Source organism: Takifugu flavidus, chromosome 18 (genome assembly GCF_003711565.1).
Source record: "Takifugu flavidus isolate HTHZ2018 chromosome 18, ASM371156v2, whole genome shotgun sequence".
Classification (NCBI taxonomy): Eukaryota; Metazoa; Chordata; class Actinopteri; order Tetraodontiformes; family Tetraodontidae; genus Takifugu; species Takifugu flavidus.
Genome location: NC_079537.1, coordinates 12,264,872 through 12,290,463, shown reverse-complemented (window position 1 = coordinate 12,290,463; position 25,592 = coordinate 12,264,872). Strand labels below are relative to the sequence as shown.

The window sequence follows — 25,592 nt, the reverse complement described above, 5'->3', positions numbered from 1 at the left end:
AGATATTCTTTCAAAATTCTCCTTTAACTTAGATTTTCAATGTAATAATTTTAATAATTACACCCAATTTTAACACAACATTTTTCTCCGGTTGCATTTTAAACAAGTGGAAACTGTAAATAAAATAGAAAATGGAGAAAAACGTCAGGAAGAAACTGATGAAACGTCTCAGGTGTCGCCGATATAGTTGTGTTAAGGATTAGCTTCATATCTAATGGCGCACACACACGCATGCACACACACATGCAGGCGCACACACACACACGCATGCACACACACATGCACGCACACATGCAGGCACACACACACACGCAGGCACACACACACACAGGCACACACACATGCAGGTGCACACACACACACGCAGGCACACACACGTGCAGGCACACACATACACACGCAGGCACACACACGTGCAGGCACACACACACACACAGTCACACACACACACTCTCTGTCCTACATTCATAATCAGACCAAAGCATTCCAGCATACAGAAATAGAAAACCTCATGCAGAACCCACACACACATTAACACACACCTCTGTCATGCGCACTTTCCCTGTTAACACTCACACACACACACACACACACACACACACACACACACACTCTTCCCAAATCATCTCATAAATCAGAGGGAGTGTGGTCCACCACTCCAGGCAGGGGGAGCAGGAGGGGTTGGGTGATTTATTGGCTGCTAATTTTTCAAGTCGTCTTGACATGGCGCCGGAGTTTGCCAAGCTTAAACGACAACATATGCTTGCCAGCTGGGAAGATGGAAAACATAAATAAGAGATACATTAAAAAAAGCCCGCGCTGATGAGCAGCGGGAGGCTGGGAAGCCTGACCAGGCTGCTGAGAAGCAGCTCCTTCCTCTGCCTCTCCGGACCACCGCAGGCTTGCAGCATTCCGGATGCGTTCCAGAATCATTATAGCTACAGTTAATATACTTTTGGTGGGAGTAAAATGGGATATAAAGGCGATTAATCACTGTTTATCAGTCCTCATTTCTGTGCAGGAGATCAGAGAAATTGGGAGCCATAAATCGTGGCCCGGTGACAGCACACTTCGTCTCCATTCGTCCTGGCGCTACAGGTTTATTGTCCTCAAAACCCATTCAGGAGAATGACGGATGAGAGCCCGGAGCCGGCTCCCCGCTCTTAACCTCTTCCCGGGTAGATTGGCTCCTCCTTCCTGCAGAGGAAGAATCCACAATCCTGTTTGTTGCATCCGTTCACCTGTTTCCCCGGAACCACCAGGTCCCAGAATCCTTTGCTGCCTCGTCCCTCGCCGGGATTTTTATCATCCTGCATTTGTTTGATTGTTTTCTTTAACGGTAACGGAGTCACGATCCTGGAAACTCCTGATTCAATTTGACAATTTAATTTATGAATTAGATTCGACGCTAAATTGGATTTGGTCCTGGGCGTCGTTGGAACATCGGCTTTATTAGGGTGAATAGACGAGCAGAGAATTACTCTTTACAAAGACGACGTCAAACGGCATCAGCGCTGATTCCACGGAACGTTTTCCTGGAAGAAAAGAAGGAAATAAACATGACGGATCCAAAACCTGCCTTTTTTCCCTCCCCATAGTAACGTCCCACCATGTTGCTGGACGGCGCTTTTAGAAAAGTCTCGGCGTGAGCGCGCACGTTCGCACGCGCTGCAGGGAGGAAGAGCGCCCCCCTCAGGCCGACGCCGGCGACTTTTTTGTTTTCTTGCCGCGGCGGAGGTGAAGTTTTGTGGAGACCTTGTGGAAACCATCGGCGTAAATGACAGACAAGAAAGGCTAATTGCCGCCTTAATATATGTAGACAGATCCTTTCATTGCGCGAGCGTACATTAGGGGGATAATTAAGCTCCAGACTCTTGATTAGATGAAGCTGTTTTTGGTCCCCAGTGCGTGGATTAAGTGCTCATTGCCTGATATATTTGAGGAGGAAGTATTAGAGAGATCAACCTTGTGGAAAATCAGATCTTTCTTTATGGGAGCCGGTTATGACCCCATCACCGGCTCAGAGCTGGATTACCCCGGGTCCGACTGGCTCTGCAGGTATTGAGCTCCTCTCAACTTGACACATATGACATATGAGGTGCAGCGTGACCCCGCCGCCCTCCGCCATATAACTCATATTTTCTCCGCCGCCTCCCCTCCCGGAAAAAGGTGTTTGACTTTGGTGGCTGGAGCAGGTCTGCGCGGCGGCTGTTGTTGCTCCTCACCGGCTCACCAAGGTGTGACAGCGCCTTTGATTTATGGGTTATTATTGAAGCAGTGTAGCCTATCGCCAACTCATTATAAGTTTACATTCACATACATCACCGCATGCATATCGCATACAAATTTCCAAAAGAGAGAAAGAGGCAATTGGGCTTTTTTGTGCCCAGAAATAGTAGTGATTTGTTAAAATGGGGGGGGGGGCACCTTGGAAACTATCAGAGAGGATTGTTTTTGCCCTTTAACAACTGCACTCAGATGTCCAGCACTCCAGAAAAGAGACTAATTTAAATGTCAAGGTCAGCATTATAAATCAGCTGGGGGAGAAAGGGCTGCTGCTGGGGGGGTGTTGGAGGGCACCCTTCCAGTTCAGCCTATTGTTATGGCAAACAAAGGTGGCGTGCATCGTTGGGGGAGGGGCTACCTGGCCAAAGGAGACGCACAGCTTGGCCCCACTGATGCAGCCTGATGTTAACGGAGGACATTAAACCCGACGCTCGCTGTTTTTAAAAGCGCCGCTAATCCGTCACCGTTAGTGAAGCGGCGGCGGCGGCGGGGCGCGCGGCGTTCATTAGGGCGCTCGCTGGCCCCGTCCACCTGCGAGGTGAACGCCGCTGCACACGGCCCTGCAGCACAACCGCACGCCGTCTGCGTCTGATCTGCAGTCGCGAGAGGCGGCTGCTGTCTCCCCATCTGAAACCTGGCCGACACACCAGATTACTCTGTGTTATCCCGCTGGGGTCGGCCCCGCCCACCCGCCTCCAATCACGCCGGCACGGCCAGACAGGAGCCCCATCACAGACTGCTCTCTGATTGGAGGAGCTCAAGTGGCCCGTGATGAAATCAACCAAAACATGTCACGGAAATGAATAAAAAAAGATGAGGGTGAAGGGAGGGTGATGAGGAGGCAGCGCTGGGGATGAAGAGTAATGGGGGCGCCGGTGCAGCCGCGGGGGAGGGGCGGGGAGGGGAGGGGAGGGGCGGGGCTAGAAGAGCACAGGCCCACCTGAAGACGTGTCCGGTTCATGTCCAGATTCCAGATATCAAAACAAGAGAGACTGGGATGAAATGCCGGGTCTTTTCATTTGTATCCCGACGTGTTGGTTCCCGGGACAGAGGGGGCCCCCCCCCCCCCCTAATCTGCAACTCTGATGGTGCTATGTATGGCAGCAGCACCCTCTCACCTCCGCCTGTCAGCAGAGGACATGTGCAGCGCTCTGATTGGCTGAAGACGCTCCCACAAGGGTTCCGAGATGGGGGTCACCCGGAGGTTCGCTCCTCGGCCGTCCCGTCCGTCAGCTTCATTTCTCTTGGGGCCCAGTTCTGAACATCTAGCCGGGCTGTTCCTCAACATCCCGTTTGACTCCGGCTGACACCTAGAAACGCCCTCTACCCGTCCCCCGTCCCCCGTCCCCCCCCCCCGCCGCTCCCCTCCTGGCTAACACATTGTGTGGAAACTATGCAGAAGCTGTGGTGCGAAACTAGTGGGATTGCATCCATTACCTGCCCGCTCCAAGGCTGCCCCTCGCCAGGCATCAGGAGAGGATGCGTACAGCAAATGTGGATCCTTGCTGAGTGCGGCACAAAGCAGCGAGCTGGGACAGGGGAGAGTGCTCGATGAGGCGCACCTAGAAAAGATTAAATCTATTGTTTCCTTGTCTTCCCCGTAATGCGTTCTGTCATAGGGAGAGCGCTGGCACACGTCTCTGTAATGTATTCTGTCAGAAGGTAAGCAAAGCTCCTCTGAAAGTCATCCTCTCCTCCCTCCTGTCTTTCCTTCCAGTCGCAGGGTTTCCCTACCCCGCCACGGGAGCCACGGTGGCCTACAGGGGTGCCCACTTGCGAGGCCGAGGACGGGCCGTGTACAACACGTTCCGCACGGCCCCGCCGCCGCCGCCGATCCCTGCTTACGGAGCGTGAGTACCCAGCACTTAAAGGTTCCTCCTGTGAGCGCCGCTCCCGTCCGGACCCGGGTGTCCGCCTGTCCCTCGTACACTAAACGAACTGACACAGTCGGAAAAAAGGCCGTTTCTTTTTCATGGCCGGCGGCGCTCTGCAGCAGCGGGAGCCTCTAAATTATTCTGTTTTTATTTGCTGCAGTTCTGCCGCGCGTGCGCACGTCCCTCGGCCGAGCCGCCTTCCTCCCTCTGCAGGATTAGAGGCTATCGATTGTTTAAGTAGTGAAACGCATCGCCGTATTTCTGATGGCGTGCGTCGATGATCGGCCCCGCGGGACGGACGGACGGATGGGAGCAGATTCCCTTGAAAAATGACAGCTGCTGATTCCGACATTCATTCCAGTCAATTGGCGAGAAGCAAACATGCTCCAAAAGTCCCGCCCGCCAGTCCGGCGTGGAAGAGCGTTGTGGGCGGAGCCTTGTTCCCGGCGTGCCGCTGCGAGCAGCAGATATTCAATGCTGCGCTTGTGCAGATCATTTGTTTTGTTGCTGCTCCAGGGCCTTCGGGGACCGGGATGATGGGATGTCCGTGCGTTAGCGCCGCTCATCCCTGTATGTGCTGTTGACAGGGGGGGGCTAACAAAGCCACAGGGAGGAGCAGAGCGCTGAGACGGCGTATTACTGCTCACATCTCGCTGGACTGTGACCAGGGCCTTCACTGATCTCCTGGCTTTGTGCAGCCCTGCCCCCCCCCCTCTTATCAGTAGTGGTCTGTGTGGCCGTGGGAGAGGTCTGATGAGACTGGCTGGGGGGGGCAGGGGGTCTCTATCTGTGATTAGATCAGGATTCGTCTCACTGCGGAGGGACTTGCTGCTGGAGCCGGCACTGGAAACCCCCCCCACCCCCGCTCTGGGGCCCTTTGCTGCTGATGGCAGGTGCTTGATTTATATATAGGAGTCATGTGACGGAGCCCCTTCGCTGCCTTCCTTTGTGCTCCCGCCTCCTTCCCCGCCACCTCCTGAAAACGTTGCCGCAACAGGAAAGACAACAATTTTACCGGAGCAGAAAATTGGTTGGGGAAATGAAACGGTTGCAGCCGGCGCACGTGTCAGTCATTATTCGTGGACTGTTGCGGTCACGTCTGACCCCACAGACCCATAAACGCTGGGAGCGGCGAGGATGTGGCCGCGCGGCGTCCAGGCGTGGACGCCAGCTGCTGTATTTCAGCAAAAACGCGGCTTCGGCATCCGACAGGAGCAGGAAACGCAGGTAATTCCTCTAAAAGTGAGATTGGATTACGTGGGTATCGGGGATTATCCCTTCCGAAGGGAGACGTGTCTCCTTTGTTTATTTTCCTCCTCCGCGTCCTTCCTCAAACACCGCCGGTGATTTTCCGTCCTCCCGTGTCCTCTGCTCTGGCTGCAGGACAAATGTAGAACTTTGAACCGCGCTGTTCCACAGACACGCACGATCCTGCCGATAGCTAACGCTAACGCTAACGCTGTCTCCTCTCCGCAGGGTGGTGTACCAAGATGGCTTCTATGGGGCAGAGATCTACGTAAGTACTCTTCCTTCCTGTTGAGATGAAAGACAAGTGAAGGGAAGATTCCCGTCCTCCGGACACAAACGTGATCTCCTCCGCCTGCAGCGTTCTCCCGGCCGCGCTGCCAAGGCGGTGTCGATTAGGCCCGCGCCGGACGTGCCAAGAAACCCGACAACCAAATTTAAAACCCCCTCAGCTCCCCCCCCCTCCCCCCCGATGAGCTCAGAGTTTGGCAGAGCCGGGATCAGTGTTCCGTGTTAAGTTGGGTCATTGCTCGGATCGGTCTGGATTTCTGTCTTCGGTCTCGGGGACCCTTCTGTCCGCGCCGCTCTGCTGTTTGGTGTTTGTGTACTCGCGGAGGGTTTGGCAGGGAGATCCCTGCCTCCCCCCCGGGGGGAGTACGTGCAGGCCTGAGTGGAGCCGGTTCACCGTGTGGGAGATAAGAGGAGCAGCAGCAGATAAAGGGATTAGCCGTCCCTCTGGAGCTGTCCATGCAGGCAGGGTCACATCAGTTGCCGGCCTTGCTGCACGCCGCCCTTGACAGAGGAAACATGGCGGCTGTGGAGATAAAGCTGAAATTACCACGCCGCCACTTTGACATTAGTCCAAACGTTAGTGGGAGGATGTAATTTGTCCCTTTGATTCCGCTGCTTTTTTCCTGCCATCGTCTGCCGAGATAGCGGGACGGCGGCGGCAGGGCGGCGGCGGCTGCCTCTCCCTATCGCCGCGGTGACGGGCGGCGTTGGGGACGGAGACGCTGACGGCGGTGATAGATGGCTTACACAGCGGCCCACGCGATACCGCCGAATTTCACAGCCTTTTAGACAAGACGAGCGCTCCTCTCCGGGCGGGAGCCTTTGTCTCTCCCGCCCCCAGAGCGTCCCGCTGTCCCCTGACCACGGACCCGCACAGGCCGCTCCATTACTCAACCAATCACGCCAACCCCCGAGTGCTTCAGCGCCATTAGCTTTAGCACCGTTTCTGACTGGCGGAGCGTGCGCCAAGGTCTCTGGTGGACTGAGGAAAACTGTCCCGTTCCAGTGTGCTCCGCCCTTCACAGGACAGCGGAACGCCGCCCGACAGGTCGCCGCCCCTCCCATCGCCACGATCAGCGGGTTTTGGGACGATCGCAGCGACACAGAATTCACCGGGGTCGCTGCGAGCGTGCACGCGGGAGTGTACGCACCCCTCCACGTTGCTGCTGTGCACGTGCTTGTGCATATTCACGTGCGCGCGTCCGTGAACGCACCCAGACGCGCGAGCGGCACAACAGCATAACTAATGTGCTGCGCTGCCGTGCGCAGGCTTTGACGTCGCCCAGAGTGATTTATTGGTCCTGTTTGTTCGCTCTGTTGCTGTAATCAGCAGAGTCCCGAGGCGTGGCGTCCCGCAGGAAGTCGCCCCCCTCCAACGCTCCCACTTCCTGTCCCTGCGGAGGAACCCGGAGGGGAAACGGGCCGGTCGGATTCCACTTTTGCCTCCCCCGCCGCCGCGGCCACTGCACCTTTCCCGCGTGGTTCCCTCGACGACTTTCCCCTCGACGACTTTCCCCTCGAGCTTAAAAATGAATGATAAGCTGCATTATTAACGGCCACATCTCGTGCGCACGGACGCGGCCGTGCGCGCGCTCCAGTGGCGCTAATAGAAAAACAGTGGGAGAACAGCTTCATTTTTCAAAGAGAGTAATAGCAGCACTCCACAATGAGGCCTTTAATTCCTTCCCCACTCTGGCGAATGAATCCGGCGTTCCGGACTCCCCGACGGTCCGCCCGTCTCCCGCCTGCTCACTTCATTTGTGAGCCAGGGGGGTCACGTAAAGGGGGAAAAAAAATGGGGCCTCTTCAATAATGAAGCAGCACATCCTCCGTCTGAAAACGGGCTGAATTGGGGGAGTTGGCTGGCTGGGATGTCGGCACCGGAACGAGCCTCTGGTGGGACGTTTACGCCGCCTCGCCGAACATCACTCACGCTCCGACTGCCGCCGCCGGCGTGCTGCACCGTACATCAAACAGCGCCCTCTGGTGCCCGGAAAACAAGCTGCGGCCGAGAGGGGGAGGGAGCCGCGGTGACATTTAACTATTAAGGCAATTTAAAGTTCTCCGTGCTGATTGTCGCCTCGCTGATTGAACGTCTTTGTCTGCAGGTTGAGCTCCATCATTGATTAACGCTGTGGTATTTTTGCAGGGGGGGTACGCAGCCTACAGATTCGCTCAGCCCACCACCACCGCCGCTTTCAGTGACAGGTGAGCATCCCTCCCATCCACTTTTAATAAAGCGCCGCGCTCAGAGATGTACCATTATCCGGCACAAAGGCGGCTGATGTGTAAAGTGCTGCACGCTTGGACGATCTCCGATTGTCCGGATTCAGCCGACCCTGAAATACACAATTAGATTAAAGGTGTCTTTAATTTCTGGGGCTACTTTCGGTGGTCTTGGGAGCTTTCTCCTCCCTCCGTCAAACATAAACAGCGCAACGTCGGCCTTTAAGTGACTGCGCTCTCATCCGGCAGATTAGTTTTTCGCTTGTTCAGCAGGAGAAACAAGATCTGATGCTGATTAGATGTTTTCGGAAAAGGGGAGAAAAATCCGGCAAAAACGGCGGTTTTACGCGGCGGGTGGCACGCGGGCGCTCGGCGTGTACGTGCACGTGCACGCTCAGGAGTGGGGGCGCCGGGAGCTCGCCGCAGGTGCGTGAGGGATGCGGCGCCGCTTCGGCACCTTCTCCGGTGTTTCCTCGTCGCTTATTGTGTTTTTCTCTTCCTCTCCGTTGATCTTATCTATTCGGCAAACTGACGTATTCTTTCTGCGCTCGGAGCTAAAGAACACGTGCGGAAAAAGCCCGAGCGTGTCGGAGAGGATGGGAAGAGCCGTGATCGATGGCGGCGCCGTCCGCGGCGCTTGGCAGAGCGGGTGCATCAGCGTGGTATTTATGAATGGCCTCAGGTGTGTGTGTGTGTGGGGGGGGGGCTCCATCACTTCTGAGCGATGTCACTCCGGTTCAGGTGTGCTCCGTTCGAGGGGGCGGCGCTGATTCATTCGGGGCCCTGAGCCGCTGTCAGCCGGGATGTGGGCTGGTTTGGGAATCTAATCTGGGAAGGATTGAGCGTGTCACTTGTGATAACGTACGCCCAGCCGGAGCGCCGGAAGATCATATCGATAATGTAAGATTTATCAGGCCGGCTCACGAGCAGCCGTGCTCGGCGAGAGCAGAAATTGGACAGCGGCGTTCCCTTTCCCCCCTCTCTCGGAGCGATATCATTCCTGTTTCTGCACCCTGAGCTTTAATGCCGTTCATGCGCAAGTTGTTTGTTTTTGTCTGTCGGATTCTTTCTGAATCAACAAGAGTTTGCCGATAGTTTCGTCGCCTTATCGGCCTCGCCGGCGGAGCGGCCAGCCAGTCGCGGAGCGCGCCGGGTCACCGGGACCGGCTGGGAAACACACCCCAGAGTCCAGAGATTGTCGGTTCCATTGTCGGATCTTAATTGGAGCGAAAGCGAATCTTCACCATCCAGGGAGGTTGTGAAGTAGCAAAATTGAAGTCGTGTACCGGAGCAACGCCGCGCCGCCGCGCCGGGCTCGCTGCTCCGGGCTCGCTGCTCCGGGCTCGCTGCTCACGTTCCCGTCGTCTCCAGCGATTCCCGCTGACTTTGACCTGCTCACACCGGTCCTCCTCCACATTAGCCTTGAGGGCCGGTGGACTCCAGTGTTCGCCGGAGATAAGAGGGCCGCGGAGGCTCAGCCCGGCCGGCCCCGGCGCCGGGGCGGCCTCTCTCCATTTCACGTCCTGCGCGCTGACCTTGGCCGCGGCCGGACTTTAAATGGGCCGGATCTTATATAACCCGATCATGGGAAAGACATGAGCGCCGTGTGTCTGGCTGCCTCCTCCTCCTCCTCGGTACTTTTCCTCTCTGGCTCCTGGCTGATGCGGTGCCCTCAGTCCTTGGCTGGGTCTGCCTTATCTGCTCCGTGCAGACCCTCATTTGCAAGCGAGTGCTGGGAAAAAAAAAAAGGAGAGTAAATAGAGGAATATGTGAAGTCGAATAAATATATAAATAAAGCCGACACATCTTGTCCTGTCTCTGAAGGAAATTGGAAGGATTAGTTCCGAACCAGCAACAATGAAAAGACAGGGGCGGGAGCCCAGTGCACGCTGGGTAAACAAGAGCAAACCCTCCAGCGGCGAGCGTGTTCCCTCTGCGGCGCTCCCTTTGTGCTCATTACCTCGTTCTACCCAGCTAATCAAGATGACAATGAAGAGACGAGTCTAATTGGCCAACCTTTGAACCGGCCTTTCTGAAGCACCTTGTGTGATGCGGGGGCCCCGCGGGCCGACGGGGGAACGGATGGATTGTGTTGGCGACTTGAAAGAGGCGACTCGAGGCTGGAGCGTTAAACAAGCGTCCCGCTGCCCCCGCCGACCACAGATCAATGACCCTCCTTTCTTTTCCACGCAGCTACGGCAGAGTCTATGCAACAGCAGACCCGTACCACCACACGATCGGCCCCGCCGCCACGTACAGCGTGGGGACCATGGTAAGTCCTTGAGACCGCCGCCTCTTTCCTGTCTGCAGCCTGGAATGTCGCAACACCAGCGCGCACACGCACACGCTCATGACAATAAAGAGCAGAGGCCGCGGCGGTCGCTGGTCTTTATTGCTGTTTATCCATCAGTTGATTTCTGCCGCTCTTTTGCGCCCCCCGCTGGAGCTGCGCGGTACTGCTAGCGCCGGCATGTTGAAGATGACCTTTAACCTTTGCAGCATCAACCCGCCGGATCACTGTTGATTCCCAAACTGCTTCTCACATTAACCTTTGTCCATCACCTCTCAGTCCCTCCAGGATTGCATTTGTGTTCCCGACCAGTCAGATAAAACTGAACCGGGAAACACGTGAGGAATCACGGAGTGTGCCTGTAGCAGCCGCAGGCGCTAATTAGCGAAACTCCTTCGTAAAAAGAAGCTGATCCCTGGAAGCGTTGAGTATAACCAGAACAACAGCAGCCAACCACCTCCGACGCCAGATGGCGAGTAGCAAACGCTCCAGTTGTGGAGGGCGAACGCAGCATTAGCTGCGAGGTTCGGCGTGCGGCGGGCGTAGCGTCAACTGTGTCGGGCTGTGGCGCGCGGAGCGGCGCCCAGGCGAGGTGGTGAACTCCTGGAGGGACTGACCTTTTCTGTTGGAGCTTTGACTTCCCTCCATCCAGCCAAAGCCAAAGCTTGAGGGGATGAAGTTGGATTGTTAATGTCTGTTTTTAGCTAGCTTTTGCAGCTCCTGTTAACATCAAAGATGAAAAAGTGACGCTAAACAAAAGAGCATCTTTCTTTTCTTTCTGAGAGATTTTCTCTTTGTTTTCTGTGTGATGATGGTGAGGGGACGGGACCGGGCTCACAGACCAAACCGAGAGATTAAGGACCATCAAACGCATGCAGCAGTGTGCCGTGGGACATAAAAGAGGGGGAGGCGGAGGGGGAGTCTGGCTCTCCCCTCCTCTCCTCCCACGAGCTGGATCGGAGGTGTGCTCTCAGCCCCAGAGAGGAATTAAATTTATCATTCCGGCATGCATGCGATTTTTCACCACTGAAAGAAAAAGACGAATAAATAAGTTCCCCGGTGCAGCTGCTAGCTAAAAGCTTTCATTAATTAAGACATCTCCTTTTCCTCTTCATTTACTTAATTAAAAATGTGCTTGAATGTTACTTTTCTTTACTCTTTCTCCTTTTTCCTCCAAATTTCCTTCCATTTCTCCGACACCTTCTCTCCTCGAGGAGCAGAAGACAGGACTCGAACCTTTAAAACATCTGACACCGCGTGTGTTGGGAGCAAACTCGAGAGTGTGTGTGTGTGTGTGTGGTGTGTGTGTGTGTGTGTGTGTGTGTTGAGGCTGCTGGAAGAGCGCTAGAATCTCAAGAAGCCACAGAGAAAGAGGGGAAGTCCACTCCTTCGTCCTTTAATCATATTTGATTAAAGGGTCTCCAGCACACAGGAACCATTTAAAAGCTGGAGAATAATTAGTTCCTCTGAGGTTCCGATTTTAGTTCCTTTGCTTATTTCCAGTTTGCAGAAACGTCTCACGCTGATGAAAAGTTTTGTAGCAGCAAGAGGGCGCTGCTTGAGATTAGCTAAACATTAGCTTTTGAAGACATTCGGTAGCCTTTGGAGGTCCTAATTGCAACAGCGCAGCGTGAGGAAGTGTGTGTGTGTGTGTGTGTGTGTGTGTGTGTGTGTGTGTGGCAGATATCTGAAGGCTGATCTCCTGTGGTGGTGCACACACCTCCGCCAGACTTGAAAAGGATCCGATTCCATCTCTCTGAACTCATTCTGAGTCTCTGATATTGTTACGGCCTCATAAAGGAAAAAGGTTTAATGTGATAAATCAAAGAACGTAGATCAAAGCGGTCCCCGATTAAAGAACGTAGATCAAAGCAGCTCAGTGTTTCCATGATTGTTTTATGAGAATTATGATCTTTGGATAAAAGTTCTGGGCTCCCGCGCACACGCTCCCAATTATCGGCTTAAATCTTGTGGACGTGCGTCCGGATCCGGACGGGAAACGGAAGGAAAATTGTGGGAAAAGAGAAAGCGACTAAAGCTGTCACCTGAATACTGATTGGTACTTTTTCATCTTTGATGTTGCAGGCTAGCCTATACAGAGGAGGGTACAGTCGCTTCACTCCCTACTAAAAGAGAAAAGACAGAGACATTACGCCCAACAAACAAACAAACAAACCCATAAATCTTTAAAAAGACACTGGCGCCCCCCCCATGCTGCCCCCCACCCCCGCCCCCACCCCCCTCTGATATTTCTACGAGCGAGTTGATGTCATCATTGGTCTGCTCTTGTTTTCTCTTCATGTTTGTGCTTTTGGTTCTTTTGGACATCCTCTGACTGCTGTTTCCGGTGCTGTGTCACCACGACGACGTGATGTTGAGCCTCCTGCAGCACGCATGACGCATGCAGAGGAGTGTGTGGGCGCCGCCGCCGTCGCCTGACCAAGAACGCACCCGGGCGCGCCTGCGGCGCCGCCCCGCCGCTCAAACACGCAGGCGGGATCAGGCTGATCCGCCGGGCGCTCGCACCGCCTGGGTTCGTTCTTGGATCAGAGACGGCGCCGCTCCGATGGCTTCTGTTCTCCTTTGAGCGGCGGCGTCCTCCTGCCGCGCGACTGTGGTGTGACAGCATGCAGACTAAAGAGGGATTCACGCCGCGCTCACCTTCATCTGCAGCGGGTTTCGGGGGGGGAAGTGGCGACGGCGAACCGGGAAGCGCGACGCGGCGCCACTTTTCTACCATTTTAGGACCAAAAACCAGAGCAACAGACGTAAAATATCCCAAAACAGGGGGAAAAAAGTGCAACACAGCTGGTGAAAACAAGAAAATACTTCATTTTGTTGATACAGTAATAAGCATTAACTCAGACATTATAAGGCTGTAATTACTGTTAACTAGCGCTTGTTCATGAGTCCTTTAATGATCTTTATTTTTGGGTTTTGTGTCCTTTGAAGAGGACTCAACATAAATCAGTGGCTTCGTTAACCTGAGCAGCACCAGGAGCCAGAAGCTAACGTCTGGTTCCTTCACGCTGATTAGCTTCTGTAGCTCCTCCATCAACAATTCCCAGCGGCTCTTCCGAAATATTCCGCTTTTCCCGTCAGTAAGAACAAACGGCGAGGACTTTCCGCCGCGCGTGTTTCCCTAAAGTGTGATTGCTGAACGCAAATAGTTGCTGATGGAGGTAATTTGCATTAGACACGGTTGCACATCCTCACTAATTCACCGTGGCAGATAAACTGTACTCAAGGTGCACCGGAACACATCCGCGGCACCGCGGCGGGCTGCTCGTCTCCACGCACACACACACACACACACACACACACACACACACACACACACCACACACACACACACCTCGCTCTCTCGCTCTCTCTCTAGCATTGCACAAGATATTTAACCTCAGGATCAAAACTGAAACACACTCCGACGCCGCCTCAGCAGCTTCATTTCAAACACAACCAGCAGGTTCGTCCGACGTGGCTTATCGACGCGTTTCATCCCGTTAGCGATCGCGACTGTATAGACGCATAGCTGCAGTGTGGACGCGAGGACGCGCCCCTAGCGTTAGCCGTGGCGACGGACAGCGGTTGCGTTTGACTTTCCGTGTACTGTAGCTCGTGCTAGCTGTCAAGACTTCGGTGCAGCTATGGAAACACAACTCAGAGCTCTTCAAGTTATTTATGCTCACAAGGAAAACTTGGTTTTCCTGGTTCTGATTTTTTTTTTCCCAACACTTTTGAAGATGTAATATTTATGGAAGTATCATATGCAGCTAGTTATGTTTAGTCAAGATGTAAAATGCTATAAAGTAATGTATAACATAAGAGAGAGGAATTAGCAGATTATCTCAGAGTCCAAGGAAATCTCACCCTGGGCTAACGAGCGTTCTTCCTAACGAGAATCGCATTTTATACGAGTCAGAAAACAGACTTTGAGGATTATTTTTTAATGGAAGAACTGGTCTGGTCTAACTCTGCGGCGCGAGTTCAACAATGCTAGCTACAGAATGATATAGATTTCTCTTTTTTCCGATACGAATGTGTGCGCCTACGTGCTATTCCCATTTATGCATTAGAATGTGAGCGCTAGTTGATGTACGTGAGGCCGGAAGTGCTGAAAGAGTGGATGCACTTTGCTAACGACGTGTAGTTTGCAGCGAGCTAACATTTTGACTTGACTCAAGTGTTCCTGTAATAACGCTGCCAAAGCAAAACAGGAAGTTTATCTTCTGAGGATTAAACACGAACTAACTCCATTACGAAGCCCGTTTTAACGTTAGCATCCAATTCTCATCCGCTTGGGGGTTTATTCCTTCAACCAATCAGACATAACTCACCTACTTTATCAACCAGGTTAAATTTGATCAAACGTACAAGCGCGTCACGTTGTTCCACCCCCACGGTACCACATGAATTCATCTAAAAACTGGAACCCTCGGCCCTCCCGAGCGTTCCCGGGCTAATTAGCTTCCTTGATTCCATTTTCGGGTTTTATCCGATTGTTTTGGGATCGCCGCTGATTTGGCTCCTGAATAATTCAAAGTTGTCGTCCCAGCGTCGGTAATGACAATTTGTTTTAAATAATTGCGCATTAGCGCGCCGCGACGGCGGCCTCTGTTCGTTTCCATCAGGACTTGTCAGGTCCTCGTTAACCTCTTAATTACGTCTCCCAATAATTAATGGAGACATTAACGAATCAAAATAATTAAATTTGCAGGTCCTCGCGTGGCGTCAGCAACAGTCGCGTGATTACAGGAACAAATCTGAGTCAGTTTGCACGCGTTTGTCTCGAGTTTACAAGAAAAAAGAGCCAGCTTATCAAGGCTTACGCGTCATATCGCGCCGTTGTGCACGTACGACACGTTTCCACGGTTACACAAAGCTGTTTTAAAAGAGAAACTTTAATATTTTTATCTTTATTTAGCTTTTCGCTGTATTCCGTAACCAGCAGGACACGCGACCAGACCTCTAGTTATGTGCGTATTTCTCTGTACGTTTACGTAAAAACGGGCTTTAGCGTTTTTTAGCGTCATCCTTTAGCCGTGATAAGCTGGCAGCAACATTTATTCACCCACCCAAAAGATTTGTACAATAAAGAGACGAGCAAAAAAAAGAGTGGCAAATGTAAATACATCTAAATGTATAGACGCACATGATATGGCCGTTCTAGCCTCAGTCAATGTTTTCTATGTGTTCCTATATGAAGTGAGGTTTTCTGTGTATTTTCAGTCCGGTTGTTCTTGAACTGTCTGTAATTTCTATCATGAGAGTTTGTGTCTGACGGGTGTAAAGTTTTCTTTGATCTTTATTTCTCAACTTTACTGTTCTGACCTGTTTTGCTTCATTCATGGATCCTTTCTGCTGTCGTTCGTGGTAAATAAGTATTTCAAGTGTCAGAATAAAGACTTCTAAGATCCTGTCTGTATTCACAAATGGATGCTGTTGATTTATATTCCACCTTTTTTTTTTAATCAGATGTGTGATTTGGTTTGTTTGATGTTGTTGTTTGGGCGGGAAAGTAAAAGGTGACTTTGATGTTCCACCTTTAGCAACAGAAGTTCCTCGCTAGCTCAGCTTGCTACTCACTCAGTGTGAGTGCTAAAGTTGTTCAAAGTGCTAGAAAGCTAATTTGCTACTTGAGTAAAGTTGCTAGCTGAGCCAACCGTAAAATTTCCGAACCCCATGGACTCGCTGAGAGGGACAGACGGGCCTCGCTAACCGTGCTAGCGCCCCGTTTGTCCACCATTTTCCCAGTGAAGGGCCGTTGCTTGTTTTAGCGCCTGCGACCCGGCGAGCATCAGCAGAGGTGCTGTTGGGTCAGAGCGCCGCTGCGCTCGCCACATTCGGAGGCGTGTTCAAAAAGCTCGCCGTTATTCCGGCCCGAAACTAACAACCTGAGCTGCATCCATCACGTCTGTGGCGTGTCAGGGAGCGCTCCCCCCCCCCCCCCAGCTCTGACGGCGAGTCCCCGGCGAGGGCGCAGTAAAGCAGCGGCGTGGTAGCGATGCCCGGGCCAGCTCCTCCTCGTGGAGATGTAAAGCGAGCCGCGCTGGATGCTGATTGAGCACGCCACTCGTCTGCCTCATCGGATTAGAAGTATGGGGAGGGGGCGGGGCCAGGCGCGGTGGGAGGGGGGGCACTACAAAGGCATTTCTAAATGAAAGCCTCGTCTCCTTTCATTTCCGCCTTTATTTTATGTCATTCCGGAGCTGGAGGAGATCATTCGGAATTAGCCAGCATCTGTGGTGACGGGGGTCCTGGGACGCTCGCCGCGTCCTCCGAGGCCCCACCCCCCTCCGCTGTCTCCTTCCGGCCCCGTTGCAGCAAGACAGCCAAAGCGCCGCCTCTGCTGCCGTGATTACGGGACGCTCTGATCTTTGCTCCGGCTCTGGCAGGCGCCGGCCCGCCGCGCCCGCCGCTTTCAAGCCGCATTACAGGAAGCCGACGAAGAGCCGACGACGCCGTTTGTCACACAAAGTTTGGTGCTCAAGTTTCAAGCGTGAACCTTTAGTAACGTTTTACCCTCCTGCTGGAGTTGTGGCGTGTTTGTGCTGTTTTTGGGTTCCGTTCGTTAGATTCTGCATTAAAGGCAGAAAATTCCGGTTTTTCTCTCCAGATTCCGACGGTTCCTGTTTTCACGTGTTTCCTTTTTGTTTCATTTGACGGTGGTTTTTGTGTGTTCTGTCTCTTTTTCATGCTAATCTTCAGCTTATTCACGGCTCTTCCTGCTTCTCTCCCCCTGTTTCCAGTAAATACAAAAAGAAGAGCTGTACTCAATATTGATGGACATCACAGATGAAAACAGCGAAGAGAGAGGAGAACTAGCTTTAAGAAAATAACACAAGAAGAAGATGAGAAGGATCCCTCTACTGAGGCTGGCGAGGGAAGATGGGAGGCGTACAAAGTGGCGGCGCGGCGGCGTCGATACGGTGTCGCTACAAACTTGACAGACGGAGCGAGTCAGTTTCCACCAGGGACCAGGGGAAAAAAGACAGAGAGAGAGAGAAAAGTGTCCCGTTATTATAAAACATTTTATTTTTCTATACTTTTGTGATTTCCAACAGTAAAAACAGAACAAACCAACGTGTGTATAAAGCGGTATATATGTACAAATCTGTTTTTATGTTTTTTGGTAAGGAGATGAACAGCTGGGCCCTTGATGCTGATTCTGTGGTATGCATGAAGGAGGAGGGAGGACCGCCCCTTGCCCCGCCCCCGCCCCCGCCCCCTCCTCTATGGCACACCGCTCTGTCGCCGGATCAACGAAAAAGGGAAAAAAGAGCTCAGCATCCAGGCGGACACACTTTCTACGCTGTACTTCCTGTGGGCGGAGTCAAAGGGCCAGCCTCTCTGGCCTCGCAGCTCCGCCCTCTTCCTTCCTTCCTTCCGTCCTTCCTTGCTCACTTCCTTTTCTAGGCTGGCGATGTCACTCCTTCCTCCTTGTTGCGGTGTCACTGACCGGCAGCGCCTACTGTTAGCAGCGTCCCCCGTGGATACTGTCGTGATGTCACTTTCTCCTGGCAGCACCATCGGGCATCCCCGCCCCCCCAGCGGGCGGCGTCACTGGTTTACAGCGTTGGGGGGTGGGGGGGGGGACGGTGAGGCGGTCCACAGCCTCCCCGCTCTGCCCCTCTCCACGCCCCCCTCTCCACGCCCCTGCGGAGGTCAGGACTGAGGACTAGCTAACCTGCCAGACTCCGAGCCCACCTACGGGACCACGCAGGTGCGTCCCGCCCCCGCGGACGCACGCCTCCACGTGGACGTCCGTGCGACAGATCGAATTAGAACTGGATGATCTCATCGCGCCGCGTCGGCCGGTGCCAAACCAAAAAGCCGAGGCGACCAGACTCCGAACCTTCCAGAGAAACGGTGGCGCCCGGCGTCCGCGGCGACGGGGAACGAGGGCTAAACGGTTCCTTTCCTGTACCCCCCCAATATTTAGTTGTGTGTTTTCTTTCCCCTGTTGATTTCTGGTTTTACTTTTCGCAGCACTGAAAACTTTTATCGTAAAAAAGAGAGAGAAAAAAAAAAGCGACTTCTGACGGAGTCGGAAAGTCTTTATATCAGGAGCGTCGCTGTAAACGTGTTGAAACGAGAATGTCGGTTCGGTTCTTTGAATGTACATTAATGTCTAGGCTGTCCAATAAGTATGTACCTTTTTTTCTGTATATAAATATATATACATATCTATTCTATGGGCTGTGGTGATGTCAGGGAGTAGAGGGGGGGGGCAGGAACGCCTCTGACCCCCGGACATAGATATCGGACCCCTCCCACCCCCCCACTACTTATGTCCCTGATATTTACTGTAACATGTGATCATGTGTTATATGATTGAACGTGTGATGGTGATCGTGTGAACTCACCCTTCCTTGGCCCCGCCCCCACACAAACACACACTTTGCAACCAGGCACACACACACACGCAGACAAGAGTTACACGCCACACCCACGCAACCCCCCCCCCCCCCTCATCGAATCATCGCCACGCTTCAGGAAAAGAACGGGAACGTTTGTTGGGAACGTTTTGCTAATTAGCGGGAAGGCGATGTCGGCGCGGGACGTTTACGAATATTGATTATTTTTTCCTTTTCTTACGTGAACCAAAGTTTGATTTGAACGGGCGGGCTCGGCGCTCTTTGATCACAAGGCGGCGCGTCTCCGTGGTGACTGCGGAGCGCCGGGATGCGCGTTGACGTGACCCAGATTTCAGGAAGAGCCTGGCTGCGTTAGCGTGTTGTGACGAGGCCCAGCGGCCTCCGCCGCCACCGCCGCCGCCGCCGCCCGGGTTCTCAGGCTGACCCCGGTGGGTGGGCGTGTTCTTGCATACGGGAAGCACCCTGCTGGCCCCCAGGGGACAGACTCCGGAGCCCAGCAGGTTCGGGTGAAGCACAAGTTTGAGAGTTCAGGGTGTTTACTGGTGGAGTCGGGGGGTGAAGCGTCGGGAGGGTTCCGGTTGGTTCGGCTTCCTGTACAGACCTACAATGTGTACTGTTAATATCCTGTACAGAAACTCACCTCACACTTCTGGATTAACTTCATCTTCTTTCAGGTTTAAAAAAAAAAAAAAAAAGAAGAAACACTTGTTCTGAATCAGGGCTCCGACTCGCGCGACCTCCGATCATCCGTAGAAGCTTCTCACCTCTCCAGAGTATCCATGGCGACTAACTGTTGTGAAGTCTAACTGGGGTGAAGTCGGTCATTTGTTCTCCCACGCCGCCTCCATACGCAGGCTTTTCTATAGCTTTGGTTTCCGAGCGTCACCTGATGCTTCTGACCCACCGAGAGACTCCTGGTGGGTCAGTGACGACTCGGGAGCAGGTTGGAGTTTTACTTTGGCGGGAACTTCCTGTTCGGCAGAGCTGCTCTGGCGGCTTTATTTTTAGTCTCTTAGCGCCAAGGTTTGGTCACATGGTCCGAAATGCTCCACTGAATGATCTATGCACTTTGCAACAAAACAAATATGATGTCACATGTGATCGTTTTTTTCGGAAGACGTTTTTTTCTTTGTTCTAGCTAGCTAGCAGTTGGTGAAATCTTGGGCAATAAGGCTGGTGCTATTCTTCTTGTCTGTAGCTGGTCGGTTGATGGAGAATTAGCTTTTTTAAAGTAGTTTTATTGTGATCTTATTGGCCTCGTCGTACGTCGGTGTTGTGAAAGTTTTACTTTCCTTTTGCAAGTCGGAATCATATTTTATCTTAATCAACCTAAGATTGCCCGATGCTAAGAGCAACAAGCCGCTTCCGAGTTGTAGTGTGTCGTAATGATTTTTAAGACGTGTTAACGCGCTACTGACATTAACATTTCTATCGTTTTGTATTTAACGTGAGACGACTGACGGCTAAGCTAGTCAGATTTAGCCCCAAGGTCGCTACTGGCTGCAAACCTCGCCGTCCGTCCAAGATGGCGGCTCCCTTCATCCTCTGATAGTTTAGCGTAATGCTCAGTGGTGACGTCCTTGTTTTTGTCGGTACGTTGCTGCCACTTAACGCTCGATGTTTTAGCTTTGCTAATTATCTGTTTTTAGGGCAGATTTAAAAGTACCCGGTTCAAATTGCACCTAAGATTTTATTGGCTGAGAAGTTCCACCACGATATGCAACGTGTCTGGCGTCTTTTCCTTTCCTGGTTTTGCTACTTCTGCGAGGTCTTTTGTCGGGCTTGTCTTCCACGTTAGCAGCCATACTAGCATCCGTGGTCAGGTATGGAGTGCGACGGTCCAGAGGAGCTCTGCCTGAACCAAACGTCCGTCTCTCACCTTCAGCCTGCTCCTCAGCGGTGGGACGGACCGGGGGGGGGGTGGGCGGGGCTTGAAGAGCCTCCCTATCTGCCCCCCCCCAGATGCCTTTAGTATATGGAACTGGTCCTGATCTCCCTGAGCACAACTGCTTGAGCAGGACACCCCAGCCCCCACCTCTTCCCACCATTTAGCCTTCTAGTATGTGAGTCGACTCCCCTTTTGTATTCCTGGTGTTCTGTACATACTGCCCCCCCGCCCCCCCCCCCCCCACCCCTCCCCCGGCTGTCATTTAAAGGGGGAAAAAAATATATATATAAAGCAAAAAAATCCTTTGACTCCCCCAAAATCTTGTATTTTGTTCTAATAATGACAAAATTTATTTATAAGGATTTTTTAAAAATCTATCTCTTTCTCCTTTTTGTAAATGTTCCAGTTAAATAAAGTTTAAAAATGTTAAAAAATGAAATGGATATATTGAAAAGTTAAAATGTCTCTAGACGTCCCCCCTCCTCTGGCTCTGTACTCTGAACTTTGTGTTTTTGTTTCTCCTCTTTCTGTATGCTTCTCTTTACGTGCTTCAGATGAAGAGTTCTATTTATTATGACATTAACGTTATTATTATTATGACTAATTATTAATATTATCATCAACCTCATCATCATCATTATTATCATTAATAAACTTGTCTACTTCAGCTTCGCTGTCTCTTCTCTTTCTCTGGCAGCTGTTGAGCTGCTGCGTCCCAGCGATGCTGCTGCGTCCCAGCGATGCTGCTGTGTCCCAGTGATGCTGCTGTGTCCCAGGGATGCTACTGAATCACAGCGCGATGCTGCTGTGTCCCAGTAATGCTGCTGTGTCCCAGTAATGCTGCTGTATCCCAGGGATGCTACTGAATCACAGCGATGCTGCTGTGTACCAGTAATGCTGCTGTGTCCCAGTGATACTGCTGCGTCACAGTAATGCTGCTGTGTCCCAGGGATGCTACTGAATCACAGCGGCGCTGCTGTGTCCCAGTAATGCTGCTGTGTCCCAGGGTTGCTACTGAATCACAGCGACGCTGCTGCGTCCCAGTGATGCTGCTGCGTCCCAGTGATGCTGCTGCGTCCCAGTGATGCTGCTGCGTCCCAGCGATGCTGCTGCGTCCCAGTAAAACTGCTGCATCCCAGCGATGCTGCTGTGTCCCAGCGATGCTGCTGTGTCCCAGTGATGCTGCTGCTGCGTCCCAGCGATGCTGCTGCGTCCCAGCGATGCTGCTGCGTCCCAGTGATGCTGCTGCGTCCCAGTAATGCTGCTGCATCACAGCGATGCTGCTGTGTCCCAGCGATGCTGCTGCATCACAGCGATGCTGCTGCGTCCCAGCGCTGCTGCTGCGTCCCAGCGATGCTGCTGTGTCCCAGTAATGCTGCTGCGTCCCAGCGATGCTGCTGCGTCAGTGATGCTGCTGCGTCCCAGTAATGCTGCTGTGTCCCAGCAATGCTGCTGCATCACAGCGATGCTGCTGCGTCCCAGCGCTGCTGCTGTGTCCCCATCATGCTGCTGTGTTCCAGCGATACTCCATCACTGCTGAACCTGGGCAGCAGGGCTGGGGGGTAGAGGCGAGGACGCCATTTACCTGCCGGGAGCGAAGGCAAACTCCATCCACACGCCTGAAAGAGCGCAGCGGCCCAATGTAAATACTTGAGAAGCTGCTCCGTCACTGTTGACTCTGGTTAATCCGCTGAGCTCCGGCAAACAACAGAAGATGGAATTTTTTGTCTCGGCTCCTAAAAAAAATCAGAAAACACCACAAAACCAACACTGTGGTCCCTGAACACATGCTGCGCTGGGCTGGACAGTCCACCAGAGTTCTGAAGGGAATCCAAACCGCTCAGAACCTCTCGGAACGTCTCACTGGTCCCATAAATCCGAGGACATTCCCTGAACCCCAGTGGTGTCTCAGGCCGGCTGGGGGGCTGCAGTGCAGGTCTGAACCGAAGCCACAGTGTCCCACACATGACTGGTTCCAGCTGGGAGCTGGACCAGTGCAGAAGGACCCCCCCCCCCATCAGACACCCCCTGATCCAGAGTCCCACAAAGCTCCACCTCCATAGGTGCACTCAGGTGTTGCCCCTGATGTCTGAGTCGCTACATTGAACCACGACCAGTAAAAGGAGCCACAGAGTCGCAGTAGCGCTCTGGGAGGGGGGGCGGGGGGGAACCTCAGAATCCTTCAGTCGTTACAAACATCCTTGTAATGAGAAAACAACGAATTTCTTCAGACGTGAGACTAAAACCGGCTTTGATCTGTAGGTTTTGATCTCTTTTTCTAACTGGAACGTGTTTGATCTTCAGGCGCGGGGGTGCGATGCCGTTAATGTCCACAGGGTGGCGGTGTTCAGCTGCCTCCTGCCAGTCCATCAGGCTTGATTGAGGTCAAAGCAGCATCCACGGAACCCCCCCCCCCCATCCCAGGCTTTGGATCGGAGCCAGACTGAGAGACCCCGTATATCCGGTGGGGGTGGGGGCGGAGGGGGGGCCACAGCCCAGATGTTTCCAGCTGAATCGGACCCTCTTCTTCATTGTATCACTATTATTCTTCTGAGCTTCTTCCTGAATCTCTGAGCTTGTCAGGAAGCAGGAGAGAATTCCAAATTCTTCTTTAAGTTCCCACTTACGATTGGCCAGTTTGTCCTCTCAAATGTTTCATTCATCTTCTGACACGTGTGCGTACGTGCACGACACGCGTGATCAGGCTCATCTGTTGCTAGAATCACTTTGACATTTTGGCGAAATTTTGTTGTTTACATTTATGTTGTGTTTAAAGTCTTTGCTGAAATCCGAAAAAGAACTTACAATAACATCATTAATAATAATAGTTCAACTACAAATAATTGGGATTAATCTGTTTTAAGTCTCTGTTGTGCTTTGAGTGTATTAACCAGAGTGTAATAAAATATTAAAAATTAACATATTTAATAACCTCTGTGGGGTCAAAGATAGCTCGAGCCCATAATTTACGTTGGCCAATCAGCTGAGGTTGGGCCTCTTCAACATTATGACCTTTACGACGACCTCCATGATTGACCCTCGGAGGTGAGGGCCCTGGAGCACCTCCTGCTGTCTGGCTTGGGACATTACAGCCCAACCAGAACCTGGACAGAAGGTTGGAATCTGGTCAGTTGTTCATAATTCAAGCTTAGCTTTTTGAGTTACAACGGAATAATCGTCTTTATCTTTAAACATCCTCTGTAATTTGATGGCATCGGTGAAGGAGCCGAACGCTCCCAGACTCTGGGATAACGCAGCTCTTCCTCATTCGGGTGTTTTTTCCTCGCAGTGTTGAATCTGCTGAGATGGAGGCCGCAGCAGGTTCCTCGTCTGCTGCTTCAGACGGAGAATCCATCAGTTTGGCACTCCACCATCTGCTGCTAACTCTGCAGCATCGCCACCATCTGCGGCAGGTCTTCGTCATCTTCATCGCTCCGAGAAGTTTTACTTTAGTATCACAACAATTAGCGAGTGAATTTAAATGAAGAAAGCTGCTGTGACAGTTTAACACCCGTGACTCCGGTTAATTGCTGTAATTACAGACCATCTCCACAAGAGGGAGACAAACGCCTGGAAAAGAGAGGAAGACCAGCACACGCTGCGGTCACGCGCGTCGGTAAAGTCACCTCAGGTCCTTTAAATAAACAGGTTTGAACTGAATCTAAAATCATGTCAAGGCATAAACTGCATTAGAAGCTTTACAACTTCTGTTTTTTCATTTATATCTGAATTTCCTTCGATCCTTCAACCTATTAGACAAAATGCAGACGAACCCTGAAATTTGCCAACTTATAAGCAACAACAAAAGTGCTGCTGTCGACAGAAGCCGAGCTCCAGATGCACTTCGTGGAATTAGGTGAGCACATGGACGATCCCGGAGATCCTGGAGGGAGGAAGAGCAGAAAATGGAGCTGACAGGAGGGAGAGCGGACATCTGTTCGGAGGTGATGCCTCTTTACACATTTACTGCTTAACGGAGACGTTTAGGCGGTTACAGGCAACTTTGTTGCTGAATGTGGATCCACTTTACTTGAGGGGAAGAGATTAATCACCAGTTCAGGGATAACCTGTCATCTTCCTGTTGAAGCACTGACGTCAACGATCAGATCAATAATCAGCATCGGTAACCGGAGTCTGACGCGTCGGCACGTTGAGGAGGGACGGACCATGGCGTCTCTGTCTCTGCTGCCTGGACCCGCAGGACTGGGGACCACCGCTGGCGTCCGTCTGCACGCCTGATTTAAACGGCGCCTCGACAGCGACACGCCTCTGGAGACGAGGGCAGGAGAGGTCGCCACGCCAGGAAGCCGTCGCTCGGAGACGATCCTGGTTTCTCCACCGGCGTTTAGCGGCCCGGCTCACAAGGAGGCGGAGGAAATGAGCCGCTCATGAGGTCAGACACCACAGACGTGCAGGTGGAGGCGCCGCATGAAACCGGTGGAGGACGGCCAGATCATTTGGGTGGTGTCACTCATCTCTTTACGGGCCTTTAGGGGGCGCTGACAGGTGGCGAGGACACACTTCTCAGTCACAGCGTGCGTGTGATGGTGCTAAAAAGTGCCGCTCACCTGCAGAGTCCTCTTCCGTCGGAGCGCCGAGCCAAGATTCAACACTTCCTGTCGGCTTCCAGACGGGTTTCTTCTTCTGTGGTGGATTCATGCCTGAGCTCTGGACCAGATCAGAGCAACGTTCTCAAGCTCAGACTGACCGTTCCGTGGTTCTTAACCTGCTGAGGAGGCGGCGCTACGGCTCATGCTAACGCTAACCGTGTGTCTTTGAAGACAGACAGACGTGGTTTCACATCAGCTTTGGGAGGAAACAGACAAACGTGTGTTGTTGTTGATGTGCAGTCGTTGACATCATCCATCAGGCGGCGGGTCACCAGTTCCCAGAGTCCACAGATGTTGGACGACATGACGGTTCAGCTTCAGGCTGCTGGACGGAGACACCAGACAGCTTCAGGACAGACGGGGGCCTCGCTCTCTGCGGCAGGTTGTCACAGCGGCTGAGCTTCACCCGACTGTTATTTTTATGACGGAAGGAAAACTTCACTCAGCTCAACTTAAAACTTCAAAGCTTTCAGGCATGAAAGTCTTGTAGCGTGTTTGATTTGG

The 25,592-nt window shown here is 52.5% G+C and overlaps 1 protein-coding gene across 15 annotated transcripts in view; it reads left to right on the top strand.

Annotated features, from left to right (window-relative positions):
* The window catches only part of rbfox3a (RNA binding fox-1 homolog 3a), a 223,950-nt gene extending 202,805 nt beyond the window's left edge, over nucleotides 1-21,145 (top strand). For 14 of the 15 annotated variants that reach the window (XM_057015304.1, XM_057015301.1, XM_057015303.1 and 11 more), the window contains 5 exons: nucleotides 4,004-4,136; nucleotides 5,637-5,676; nucleotides 7,846-7,904; nucleotides 10,116-10,194; nucleotides 12,298-15,645. In XM_057015304.1, the coding sequence (XP_056871284.1) occupies nucleotides 4,004-4,136; nucleotides 5,637-5,676; nucleotides 7,846-7,904; nucleotides 10,116-10,194; nucleotides 12,298-12,342 (356 nt within the window). In that variant the 3' untranslated portion in view covers nucleotides 12,343-15,645. Of the gene's footprint in view, nucleotides 1-4,003; nucleotides 4,137-5,636; nucleotides 5,677-7,845; nucleotides 7,905-10,115; nucleotides 10,195-12,297; nucleotides 15,646-16,961 lie in introns of those variants that run through there. The other variant, XM_057015296.1, reaches the window with a different exon arrangement.
* Nucleotides 21,146-25,592: the final 4,447 nt, after the last annotated feature.